Source organism: Mizuhopecten yessoensis, unplaced genomic scaffold (assembly GCF_002113885.1).
Source record: "Mizuhopecten yessoensis strain PY_sf001 unplaced genomic scaffold, ASM211388v2 scaffold715841, whole genome shotgun sequence".
NCBI classification, from domain to species: Eukaryota; Metazoa; Mollusca; class Bivalvia; order Pectinida; family Pectinidae; genus Mizuhopecten; species Mizuhopecten yessoensis.
The window spans coordinates 18230-32425 of record NW_018479818.1 but is presented as its reverse complement, the minus strand read 5'-3'; the positions used below and the strand labels follow the sequence as shown (position 1 = coordinate 32425).

The window sequence follows — 14196 nt, the reverse complement described above, 5'->3', positions numbered from 1 at the left end:
ACTGACTTTGTATCCTTATCCACCAATATAACTGACTTTGTATCCTTATCCACCAATATAACTGACTTTGTATCATTATCCACAAATATAACTGACTTTATATCATTATCCACCAATACCACAGACTTTGTATCCTTATCCACCAATATAACTGACTTTGTATCATTATCCACCAATATAACTGACTCTGTATCATTATCCACCACCAATATACCTGACTTTGTATCCTTATTCACCAATATACCTGACTTTGTATCCTTATTCACCAATATACCTGACTTTGCATCATTATCCACCAATATACCTGACTTTGTATCGTTATCCACCAATATAACTGACTCTGTATCATTATCCACCAATATACCTGACTTTATCATCGTACCACTGTCAAAACGACGCCTTTGAATCCTTCGTTTCCGGCAAGACTGTAGCTTTGACAAATCATTTATAAACATTTAGTCTTAACAAGAGGCCCCAAACAAATAATTAAGATGAAATACACAAGTTATACCTGTGTTCTGAAAGTCAAACATTTCAGCCGGGCTAAACAATCGAACACAGGACTTCAGATAATATTATACCACGCTTGACCGACTGAGCCACATCGTGAATGGAAATTCCCTGGCTAAATTGTGCTACATAGGTTACTATATATACGAAACCGACATTGCAGTGGGATCTTCATTGTGATACACCTACTGTATGTACAAAATAACAATGCGCCAGTTTGAAAACTGTACTGGTAAACGATTAACGGCGAGCCATGACTGAACTGAAGTGACTGGATATAGTTTTAATGACTTTCAAACACATTCCGACTTAAAAAAAAACCATGTATGCTGTATCGTTATAGCTATTTAAAGCCAATGTAATCCAAAGGGGTTCTTTTGTGGCGGAGAGGGTAACGTCCTCGCAACAGCCAGGGTCATATAAGAACCCGGCCTAGCGAGACACCGCCGGAATGGATAGTAAATAAAAAAGACAGGAGAGATGGGTAACAAAGAAGATCCCCAGTGTTGTAATAGAGGCAGCGGGTCAACTTTGGTCTCCTCCATGTTATCCTCGTAGATGACATGGAGAAACAACCGATTCTCACAAGTCTCCTCCTGTGATAAATATGCAGCTGCACACCGCTGGTCAATTCGTGGCTTTATAAATGTCCTCTTAATAGAAACCACCCCTTTCCTGCAGGGCGCCACATATTAGCCACATGTGAGTAGAGCAGGCCTACTCTATCCCCGAACCTGCACATGTTCTATTCCAACGACTCTAAAATATCTAACAATAATTATTCTGAAAAAAATCATACATTCTTATGGACTAGATTCAAATTATTTCGAGAGAAAAAAATATTTCAAATTGTAATCAGATTTGTTTGAGTGTCTATAAATATATTTCAATTTTAACGATTAGTCACATTTTAACATGATTTACTTGAAAGTTTAATATTATGCAAAATGTAACCTAAAGTTTTATTTCAAATAAAAACCGCAAATAATTTGTTTATCTAAATTGATTTGAGATCAAAAACATGTTACACTCAGAACTGAATTACCTTGTGTTATTTCCTCGTTACTGTAATAGGTGCACAATAAAAAAAAAATACATTTACATTATATAATGGAGTCCCATAATTCTTCGCACACAGCTAGAGAATCAGCACTTCTATTGGTTTTACGTTAGTAGAATTATAATCGTTTGTTTGAACTCTAGTCATAATGAATTAATTTGCCGAAACAGGTTTTTTACGGCAAATATAATATGGTTGTGTCTATAGGAATGACGTCAAGCATACCATTCATGTTAGGGCGAAAGGCGGTATCTTACTAATACAGTAACGGATAATGTTATAAATCTTACCAGGCGAAACACTGGATAAACCTCTATCATGCCTCAAAGATTTATCGAAAATGAATGTTATTCGGAGCCGCATACTTCTTTTTCTCCAAGTACACTAACATAGAAACCAAAGGGAAAATGACTTAAAGGAACAGCACAGGCAATGCAATGTATACTTTATATAGGGGATATTTATTGATTTCCCTGTTGAATACCATCAATATTTCACGAATATGGCTAAATACCAATTGTCTAACAAATGCGTAATAGAGTCGGACAATAGTCAAACATACTATGACACATACTTTATAAGCTTACAGGAATAGCAAACTGTTTTGTATTTTTTTCGTTCGTATGTTCTAAAATGTCAATGACTATTTTCATTATTAAACGTGGGCGATTTTGCCTCATACGACTTTCCGATTCAATTAAGAAGTCTGTACAAACGAATTTCGTGATTTAAGTGTGAATACTTTCATTGTATTAACCGGACCGCGATTACTTACCCGAGGACACTGACACTTTGAGATAGGATACCTTCATCCTGTTTCCAACCCTATAAAAACAGCTGCGATACATCCTCCGAGTATGCCTTGCTGTGACGAGCCGACGCCGCATCAGTAACCATGCCCTCCAGACCCCCTAAGGTAAAATTAGACAGTTAACTATGTCAATATCCTTCTCTCGTGAAATCGTTCCCTATTTTTATATTTACTTTTTATCGTAATCTGAGGTTGACATTTTTAAGACATCGCTTAAAAATAATATCTTGTTCCCTTTCTTAGCATTAACTTTTGTGTTGTTATCTGAAAAAGGGTGACATTTTTTGTAATTGTGTTGTTCATTTCTGAATTATTTATCTTCTGTATACATTTACGCATGCATTGTTATCGGAGAAAAAGATATTATTTTATTGATATTACTTACAATACTCCACTCAAGATTTTATTATTTTTATTTTACATTAGCTTTTCTTTTGTTATGTGAGAAAATTATGACATTCTTACAATATTTCTGATTATTCTTCTCTGGTGAAATTAATTTCTATCTTGAATTGAAGTTTTTGGTCCTTCTCTGGCGAAACCCTTTTCTATATTTGAATTAACATTTGTATCGTTTTCTTGAGAAAAGAAGACATGTTACTGACATTTATTCTGTTTTCATGCAGTTTTATCTACAGATTTTTTTCTCTTTTGTTTTGCAATAGTTGACATTTTGCCATTCTTCCTGGTAGTTTTTAACGTTTCCTGTCTACTTCCCTCTCTATTAGGCGGTGACTCCCTAGGACTAGGAACCCGTCCTCATATTACCTTGGCTGTTGTGTCTCCCTAGCACTAGTCACTCGGCCTCATATTACCTTGGCTATTATGTCTCCCTAGCACTAGGCACTCGTCATCATATTACCTTGGCTGTTGTGTCTCCCTAGCACTAGGCACCCGTCCTAATATTACCGTGGCTGTTGTGACTCCCAAGCACTAGGCACCCGTCCTCATATTACCTTGGCTGTTGTGTCTCTCTAGCACTAGGCACCCGTCCTCATATTACCTTGGCTGTTGTGTCTCCCTAGCACTAGGCACCCGTCCTCATATTACCTTGGCTGTTGTGTCTCCCTAGCACTAGGCACCCGTCCTCATATTACCTTGGCTGTTGTGTCTCCCTAGCACTAGGCACCCGTCCTCATATTACCTTGGCTGTTGTGTCTCCCTAGCACTAGGCACCCGTCCTCATATTACCTTGGCTGTTGTGTCTCCCTAGCACTAGGCACCCGTCCTCATATTACCTTGGCTGTTGTGTCTCCCTAGCACTAGGCACCCGTCCTCATATTACCTTGGCTGTTGTGTCTCCCTAGCACTAGGCACCCGTCCTCATATTACCTTGGCTGTTGTGTCTCCCTAGCACTAGGCACCCGTCCTCATATTACCTTGGCTGTTGTGTCTCCCTAGCACTAGGCACCCGTCCTCATATTACCTTGGCTGTTGTGTCTCCCTAGCACTAGGCACCCGTCCTCATATTACCTTGGCTGTTGTGTCTCCCTAGCACTAGGCACCCGTCCTCATATTACCTTGGCTGTTGTGTCTCCCTAGCACTAGGCACCCGTCCTCATATTACCTTGGCTGTTGTGTCTCCCTAGCACTAGGCACCCGTCCTCATATTACCTTGGCTGTTGTGTCTCCCTAGCACTAGGCACCCGTCCTCATATTACCTTGGCTGTTGTGTCTCCCTAGCACTAGGCACCCGTCCTCATATTACCTTGGCTGTTGTGTCTCCCTAGCACTAGGCACCCGTCCTCATATTACCTTGGCTGTTGTGTCTCCCTAGCACTAGGCACCCGTCCTCATATTACCTTGGCTGTTGTGTCTCCCTAGCACTAGGCACCCGTCCTCATATTACCTTGGCTGTTGTGTCTCCCTAGCACTAGGCACCCGTCCTCATATTACCTTGGCTGTTGTGTCTCCCTAGCACTAGGCACCCGTCCTCATATTACCTTGGCTGTTGTGTCTCCCTAGCACTAGGCACCCGTCCTCATATTACCTTGGCTGTTGTGTCTCCCTAGCACTAGGCACCCGTCCTCATATTACCTTGGCTGTTGTGTCTCCCTAGCACTAGGCACCCGTCCTCATATTACCTTGGCTGTTGTGTCTCCCTAGCACTAGGCACCCGTCCTCATATTACCTTGGCTGTTGTGTCTCCCTAGCACTAGGCACCCGTCCTCATATTACCTTGGCTGTTGTGTCTCCCTAGCACTAGGCACCCGTCCTCATATTACCTTGGCTGTTGTGTCTCCCTAGCACTAGGCACCCGTCCTCATATTACCTTGGCTGTTGTGTCTCCCTAGCACTAGGCACCCGTCCTCATATTACCTTGGCTGTTGTGTCTCCCTAGCACTAGGCACCCGTCCTCATATTACCTTGGCTGTTGTGTCTCCCTAGCACTAGGCACCCGTCCTCATATTACCTTGGCTGTTGTGTCTCCCTAGCACTAGGCACCCGTCCTCATATTACCTTGGCTGTTGTGTCTCCCTAGCACTAGGCACCCGTCCTCATATTACCTTGGCTGTTGTGTCTCCCTAGCACTAGGCACCCGTCCTCATATTACCTTGGCTGTTGTGTCTCCCTAGCACTAGGCACCCGTCCTCATATTACCTTGGCTGTTGTGTCTCCCTAGCACTAGGCACCCGTCCTCATATTACCTTGGCTGTTGTGTCTCCCTAGCACTAGGCACCCGTCCTCATATTACCTTGGCTGTTGTGTCTCCCTAGCACTAGGCACCCGTCCTCATATTACCTTGGCTGTTGTGTCTCCCTAGCACTAGGCACCCGTCCTCATATTACCTTGGCTGTTGTGTCTCCCTAGCACTAGGCACCCGTCCTCATATTACCTTGGCTGTTGTGTCTCCCTAGCACTAGGCACCCGTCCTCATATTACCTTGGCTGTTGTGTCTCCCTAGCACTAGGCACCCGTCCTCATATTACCTTGGCTGTTGTGTCTCCCTAGCACTAGGCACCCGTCCTCATATTACCTTGGCTGTTGTGTCTCCCTAGCACTAGGCACCCGTCCTCATATTACCTTGGCTGTTGTGTCTCCCTAGCACTAGGCACCCGTCCTCATATTACCTTGGCTGTTGTGTCTCCCTAGCACTAGGCACCCGTCCTCATATTACCTTGGCTGTTGTGTCTCCCTAGCACTAGGCACCCGTCCTCATATTACCTTGGCTGTTGTGTCTCCCTAGCACTAGGCACCCGTCCTCATATTACCTTGGCTGTTGTGTCTCCCTAGCACTAGGCACCCGTCCTCATATTACCTTGGCTGTTGTGTCTCCCTAGCACTAGGCACCCGTCCTCATATTACCTTGGCTGTTGTGTCTCCCTAGCACTAGGCACCCGTCCTCATATTACCTTGGCTGTTGTGTCTCCCTAGCACTAGGCACCCGTCCTCATATTACCTTGGCTGTTGTGTCTCCCTAGCACTAGGCACCCGTCCTCATATTACCTTGGCTGTTGTGTCTCCCTAGCACTAGGCACCCGTCCTCATATTACCTTGGCTGTTGTGTCTCCCTAGCACTAGGCACCCGTCCTCATATTACCTTGGCTGTTGTGTCTCCCTAGCACTAGGCACCCGTCCTCATATTACCTTGGCTGTTGTGTCTCCCTAGCACTAGGCACCCGTCCTCATATTACCTTGGCTGTTGTGTCTCCCTAGCACTAGGCACCCGTCCTCATATTACCTTGGCTGTTGTGTCTCCCTAGCACTAGGCACCCGTCCTCATATTACCTTGGCTGTTGTGTCTCCCTAGCACTAGGCACCCGTCCTCATATTACCTTGGCTGTTGTGTCTCCCTAGCACTAGGCACCCGTCCTCATATTACCTTGGCTGTTGTGTCTCCCTAGCACTAGGCACCCGTCCTCATATTACCTTGGCTGTTGTGTCTCCCTAGCACTAGGCACCCGTCCTCATATTACCTTGGCTGTTGTGTCTCCCTAGCACTAGGCACCCGTCCTCATATTACCTTGGCTGTTGTGTCTCCCTAGCACTAGGCACCCGTCCTCATATTACCTTGGCTGTTGTGTCTCCCTAGCACTAGGCACCCGTCCTCATATTACCTTGGCTGTTGTGTCTCCCTAGCACTAGGCACCCGTCCTCATATTACCTTGGCTGTTGTGTCTCCCTAGCACTAGGCACCCGTCCTCATATTACCTTGGCTGTTGTGTCTCCCTAGCACTAGGCACCCGTCCTCATATTACCTTGGCTGTTGTGTCTCCCTAGCACTAGGCACCCGTCCTCATATTACCTTGGCTGTTGTGTCTCCCTAGCACTAGGCACCCGTCCTCATATTACCTTGGCTGTTGTGTCTCCCTAGCACTAGGCACCCGTCCTCATATTACCTTGGCTGTTGTGTCTCCCTAGCACTAGGCACCCGTCCTCATATTACCTTGGCTGTTGTGTCTCCCTAGCACTAGGCACCCGTCCTCATATTACCTTGGCTGTTGTGTCTCCCTAGCACTAGGCACCCGTCCTCATATTACCTTGGCTGTTGTGTCTCCCTAGCACTAGGCACCCGTCCTCATATTACCTTGGCTGTTGTGTCTCCCTAGCACTAGGCACCCGTCCTCATATTACCTTGGCTGTTGTGTCTCCCTAGCACTAGGCACCCGTCCTCATATTACCTTGGCTGTTGTGTCTCCCTAGCACTAGGCACCCGTCCTCATATTACCTTGGCTGTTGTGTCTCCCTAGCACTAGGCACCCGTCCTCATATTACCTTGGCTGTTGTGTCTCCCTAGCACTAGGCACCCGTCCTCATATTACCTTGGCTGTTGTGTCTCCCTAGCACTAGGCACCCGTCCTCATATTACCTTGGCTGTTGTGTCTCCCTAGCACTAGGCACCCGTCCTCATATTACCTTGGCTGTTGTGTCTCCCTAGCACTAGGCACCCGTCCTCATATTACCTTGGCTGTTGTGTCTCCCTAGCACTAGGCACCCGTCCTCATATTACCTTGGCTGTTGTGTCTCCCTAGCACTAGGCACCCGTCCTCATATTACCTTGGCTGTTGTGTCTCCCTAGCACTAGGCACCCGTCCTCATATTACCTTGGCTGTTGTGTCTCCCTAGCACTAGGCACCCGTCCTCATATTACCTTGGCTGTTGTGTCTCCCTAGCACTAGGCACCCGTCCTCATATTACCTTGGCTGTTGTGTCTCCCTAGCACTAGGCACCCGTCCTCATATTACCTTGGCTGTTGTGTCTCCCTAGCACTAGGCACCCGTCCTCATATTACCTTGGCTGTTGTGTCTCCCTAGCACTAGGCACCCGTCCTCATATTACCTTGGCTGTTGTGTCTCCCTAGCACTAGGCACCCGTCCTCATATTACCTTGGCTGTTGTGTCTCCCTAGCACTAGGCACCCGTCCTCATATTACCTTGGCTGTTGTGTCTCCCTAGCACTAGGCACCCGTCCTCATATTACCTTGGCTGTTGTGTCTCCCTAGCACTAGGCACCCGTCCTCATATTACCTTGGCTGTTGTGTCTCCCTAGCACTAGGCACCCGTCCTCATATTACCTTGGCTGTTGTGTCTCCCTAGCACTAGGCACCCGTCCTCATATTACCTTGGCTGTTGTGTCTCCCTAGCACTAGGCACCCGTCCTCATATTACCTTGGCTGTTGTGTCTCCCTAGCACTAGGCACCCGTCCTCATATTACCTTGGCTGTTGTGTCTCCCTAGCACTAGGCACCCGTCCTCATATTACCTTGGCTGTTGTGTCTCCCTAGCACTAGGCACCCGTCCTCATATTACCTTGGCTGTTGTGTCTCCCTAGCACTAGGCACCCGTCCTCATATTACCTTGGCTGTTGTGTCTCCCTAGCACTAGGCACCCGTCCTCATATTACCTTGGCTGTTGTGTCTCCCTAGCACTAGGCACCCGTCCTCATATTACCTTGGCTGTTGTGTCTCCCTAGCACTAGGCACCCGTCCTCATATTACCTTGGCTGTTGTGTCTCCCTAGCACTAGGCACCCGTCCTCATATTACCTTGGCTGTTGTGTCTCCCTAGCACTAGGCACCCGTCCTCATATTACCTTGGCTGTTGTGTCTCCCTAGCACTAGGCACCCGTCCTCATATTACCTTGGCTGTTGTGTCTCCCTAGCACTAGGCACCCGTCCTCATATTACCTTGGCTGTTGTGTCTCCCTAGCACTAGGCACCCGTCCTCATATTACCTTGGCTGTTGTGTCTCCCTAGCACTAGGCACCCGTCCTCATATTACCTTGGCTGTTGTGTCTCCCTAGCACTAGGCACCCGTCCTCATATTACCTTGGCTGTTGTGTCTCCCTAGCACTAGGCACCCGTCCTCATATTACCTTGGCTGTTGTGTCTCCCTAGCACTAGGCACCCGTCCTCATATTACCTTGGCTGTTGTGTCTCCCTAGCACTAGGCACCCGTCCTCATATTACCTTGGCTGTTGTGTCTCCCTAGCACTAGGCACCCGTCCTCATATTACCTTGGCTGTTGTGTCTCCCTAGCACTAGGCACCCGTCCTCATATTACCTTGGCTGTTGTGTCTCCCTAGCACTAGGCACCCGTCCTCATATTACCTTGGCTGTTGTGTCTCCCTAGCACTAGGCACCCGTCCTCATATTACCTTGGCTGTTGTGTCTCCCTAGCACTAGGCACCCGTCCTCATATTACCTTGGCTGTTGTGTCTCCCTAGCACTAGGCACCCGTCCTCATATTACCTTGGCTGTTGTGTCTCCCTAGCACTAGGCACCCGTCCTCATATTACCTTGGCTGTTGTGTCTCCCTAGCACTAGGCACCCGTCCTCATATTACCTTGGCTGTTGTGTCTCCCTAGCACTAGGCACCCGTCCTCATATTACCTTGGCTGTTGTGTCTCCCTAGCACTAGGCACCCGTCCTCATATTACCTTGGCTGTTGTGTCTCCCTAGCACTAGGCACCCGTCCTCATATTACCTTGGCTGTTGTGTCTCCCTAGCACTAGGCACCCGTCCTCATATTACCTTGGCTGTTGTGTCTCCCTAGCACTAGGCACCCGTCCTCATATTACCTTGGCTGTTGTGTCTCCCTAGCACTAGGCACCCGTCCTCATATTACCTTGGCTGTTGTGTCTCCCTAGCACTAGGCACCCGTCCTCATATTACCTTGGCTGTTGTGTCTCCCTAGCACTAGGCACCCGTCCTCATATTACCTTGGCTGTTGTGTCTCCCTAGCACTAGGCACCCGTCCTCATATTACCTTGGCTGTTGTGTCTCCCTAGCACTAGGCACCCGTCCTCATATTACCTTGGCTGTTGTGTCTCCCTAGCACTAGGCACCCGTCCTCATATTACCTTGGCTGTTGTGTCTCCCTAGCACTAGGCACCCGTCCTCATATTACCTTGGCTGTTGTGTCTCCCTAGCACTAGGCACTCGTCCACATATTACCTTGGCAGTTGTGACTCCCTAGCTCTAGGCACCCGTCCTCATATTACCTTGGCTGTTGTGACTCCCTAGCACTAGGCACCCGTCCTCATATTACCTTGGCTGTTGTGTGTCCCTAGCACTAGGCACCCGTCCTCATATTACCTTGGCTGTTGTGTGTCCCTAGCACTACGCACCCATCCTCATTTTACCTTGGCTGTTGTGTCTCCCTAGCACTAGGCACCCGTCCTCATATTACCTTGGCTGTTGTGTCTCCCTAGCACTAGGCACCCGACCTCATATTATCTTGGCTTAAATGTTAAACCGCAAACAAACTAACAAAAGCCTGATCGTCGATGGTGAACGAGGCATGTAGTAGGGCAATGATTTGTTTACACATTTGTTGTAATTGTTTTATACTCATTCGTTAATAGTTTCACTTTCTAGTTGTTAATTGAATTATAGACTACGTAAAAAACAACGGTTGCATTTTCAATATATAGATATGAATGAAAAAATGTTTTCATTTTGCATGCATTATTTCAATTGCTTTTCACATTTCCACTTGATGTGCGCGTTGTTGTTCTTTTAACGGTTCTCTTTCTTATGTCTTGGAATTCTTTACACCCCATCATAACACCCATGTCATCTAATTTTATTGATAACATTAAACGGAAACATTTAAATTATTTTCTTCTGTTTATCAGATTACCTTGTACACGGAAAAGGATTTCAAGGGATGTTGTAAAGATTTCTGTGATCCTCAGTACAGTTTATGTTTTACGGGATTCAACAATCGAGTGTCGTCCGTGGAGGTCCACAGTGGACTGTAAGTACGAGGATTGTTGGTCGGTAATAGTAATACAATAATATACTCTACTAGTCAAAGTTGTAAGTACAAGGACTGTTGGATTCAACAACCAAATGTCGTTCGTAGAGGTCCACAGTGGACTAGAATTACGAGGATTGTTGGTCGGTAATCGTAATACAGTACGATAATCTACTAGTCAAGGTACAAAGACTGTTAGATGGCAGTACAATAAATTACCCCCCACCACGCGCCTCTGTCCTGATTGTCATAACTAGGTCTCTTTGGCGGCTTTTTCAATATAATTATATACCATTAAGGTCTCGGATTATATATACATTCGTGTCGTTATCACTGGCCTTTAGCAGTCTTTCTGAACCATGCTTAGCAGTAATATAACTTAGATTTCCACTGGCAGAGACGATGTTGCAATTAATGTCTTCGTTATATGTTAACCAAAGTTATTCATTTAAGTACAGATAAGCGAGGTGACTCGTACGATGATAAAACTACTGTCGGAAACTGGCTTAGTTAATAAAAGTGAATTTTAATTTACTATCATCGGATTTAATATTAAACAAATGAATCGCTCTATCTGTTTCTTACCGATTATCATAATTCCGCATTCATGGTGTTCATATTCCCAGGTCTAACCCCGAAAATCGAATAATAATCAAACTTCAAGAAGGAAACGTTTATTTTTAGGAAGTAACATCACACGCGAACATGATAACGCAACGCTATTCGGCATGAATGTTTCTGCAACGCCTCTGGGTATCATGGTGTATTTAGATATTTTGAACTGTAACCGTAAACTGACAGATCTGATTCAGTTAAGTGTTACTTAAAGAAGAAAGGTTCAAATGATGTATTGCTGTATACCTCTGCAATTTTGGCGATTACTAGGTTCTGACTTCTAATCGTGATTAACTTTCTATCATTGATGGCATTCAATTGTTTGTCGTTGTCTCATGTCTGATCCCAGGGTACTAATGACAAATAAAATAGTTCAGTCTATAAGGTATTTAATTTATCGCATTAAAGCAGGTTTTAACTATACTGTCCTGTTTTGTAACCAAATAAACTTTTTACCATAGTTTATGAGGCATATCTGCATTTACTGTTAACGTTTATCTTTTAGCGGTATTAGAATTTTATCGCCTTTCGCCTTTACACATTGCGCTGAATTATGATAGCGATAATTGAGTTTCTGTATATAGCTTTCCATTCAACATTGTGAGGGCGTCAATTCATCAATGCGTTCATCCGCTAAAAACTGACAATATGCTTACATTTGAGTCCGCAAAATTATATACATAAGATCACTTTTTATTGGAGATGAAGCATCAGATATTAAAAACAATCATATCTCTCTCGGTCCGAAATTTAAATTGTATAAACACACAAAAAGTCAACCAATAATTTTTGTATAAGGTATTATGTTATCGAAAAAATAATATCTCTTGTTTGTTTTTAATGTATTTTGTTTTGTTATATATTCAGATGGGTTCTATACCAGCATTGCTTCTTGGGCGGTAAGATTTACGTTGTATGGGAGGGACAGAAGATAAACCTGCCGTGTGAGGCCGATGACACCATTAGTTCCCTTAAACCAATCGAGTTTGTAAGTATATTTTTGAATGTCAACTTGAATATACGGAGTTTGCATCAAACGTATATTATGAGGTTTAAATCACGTTCAAGTCTCGTTTTGGTCTTGAGTTACGGGGTTCTGTATTATTTTAAAAAAAAAAACAGTAAAACACGCATCTGAAAAATGTGTCAAAAACTAGATGCCTGTTGTTTTAGAACTTTTTTTAAAGAATTATTAACCATTCGGCGAGTGTATTTAAAATGCATATTTCCTACGCTTCACGAGAGAGCAAAATTACATATTTTTTGACACTAGATTGATCACTTAAATCGTCATCGCCTTCTAAGAGGAGCACATCCTTAAGTCATATAACCTGAAACTTCTCCGTTTACAAACCATGTCCTTGAAACGAATGTGCGTGGTCACAGTCATATGGGACTCAATATCCCTTTAGATGCTCGTTTAGATTGTAATTGCTGATATTTTGTTTTGATTTTTTTTTGCGAATGTTAATGTTACGCTGTAAAGGTTTCCTGTTATAACCAGAAACTGACATAAAAAAAAGGAATGATGGAAACTATTACTACATCCATATCAGACATGGTCTTTTGCTGTCCCTGTTGCTGTCATATACATTCCTGAACACTTTACTGAATAATTCCATTACAGGACTTTACGGTAAGCCCCTCCTGTACTCTATACGAGGACAAATGTTTCGGCGGCAGGAAGCAGGTTTTTGAAGGGGTCACTCGATATCCAGATCTAGGCAAATTCTGTTTTAACGACAAAGTTTCGTCAGTGGCAGTTCAAAGTGGAGGGTAAGTAAAACTTTGGTAGCCTATAATCTGTTCATGAAAATATTACCCAGAAAGTGCTGGTTATGGATGTACTGACTATAATACAATGTGACTAAGGCCGGAACCAGTTACGAAATTTGAGGGTTTCTTTCATTTTCGGCATAGCAATATATTATGTATTAATCGAAATATCATTTTCGGTATTGCAACATATTATAATCAAATTAATCTACTTTAATAAATGTTATATAGCAATTTATTTTCGTTATTTTGACGACACAGCTGTTTGGTGCTGTGTAATTTATGATAAACATATTGAATAATTTACCAAATTTTATAGGTGTTTTATGTTCATCACTAAAAGCAATTTACTTTTTTTCCAGATGGATAGGTTTCCAGCACTGTTGCTTCAAGGGCAAGCAGTACCTGTTTTTGACGGGGCGTCACAACGGGTCGGCATCAGAGGGCTGCTTTGAACATGATGCGATATCGTCCTGGGCACCGATCATCTTAGGACCACATCCATCCGCTGTCTAGACGAACTCGGCTTGTGCCATTTCCTAGAGGTTTTTTTTCAAATAGCTATGAATTCATTTTTTTTTTATAACAGGGACACTGAAATAGAAATGGAAAATAAAGAAACCAAATATATTACTCTCCGTGACGAATTCTTATTCACGTCAATGGTGGAAGTTTACATGACTCTGAACTTTTTAAACTGTGTTTGTTTTAAATAAAACATTCTTCATCCGTATTACAAATGTTTATTTTCTTATTTGGGCGTTGGTGTTTTTGATGTAGCTGTTGTCGAGGGATGTAAATGATCCTATACATCTATAGTTATTGAAATGAAAATAGTTTTATTTCTGTTTCATAAATTAAGCTTAAATGTAATAATAACACACAACTTATTTTCATTTTGTAAAAGTCAAATTAGCGTCAAATTTTAATTGCAATAATTGATAAAGAGCCCGTTTTGTTATTTTATCAACTATTATATAATGTTTTGTCTCGTCGGTACAAGATGGACGTAACACACACATGGGTGACTGCACCCTTAACAGTTGGTAATAGAACACAGTTTGACAAAATCAAATTACACTGTATAATACAGTGGTTTCGTTCTTCTAGGACTCATCAATGATGCTAGGGACTGAAAAGTTGAAAATCTAAATTTTAAGTTATACGCCTGATCAACAAATTAATTCATACTATGAATGTATGGAATAATACATGTAGTTATAC

General features: G+C 43.7%; 1 protein-coding gene across 1 annotated transcript; it reads left to right on the top strand.

Annotated features, from left to right (window-relative positions):
• The first annotated feature begins 2377 nt into the window (after positions 1-2377).
• Positions 2378-13705, top strand: LOC110441295 (beta-crystallin B2-like). Its single transcript, XM_021484408.1, has 5 exons — positions 2378-2486; positions 10460-10581; positions 12064-12184; positions 12824-12972; positions 13335-13705. The coding sequence occupies exons 1-5, from the start codon at positions 2466-2468 to the stop codon at positions 13486-13488; spliced, it is 567 nt and encodes a 188-aa protein (XP_021340083.1). The 5' UTR covers positions 2378-2465; the 3' UTR covers positions 13489-13705.
• Positions 13706-14196: the final 491 nt, after the last annotated feature.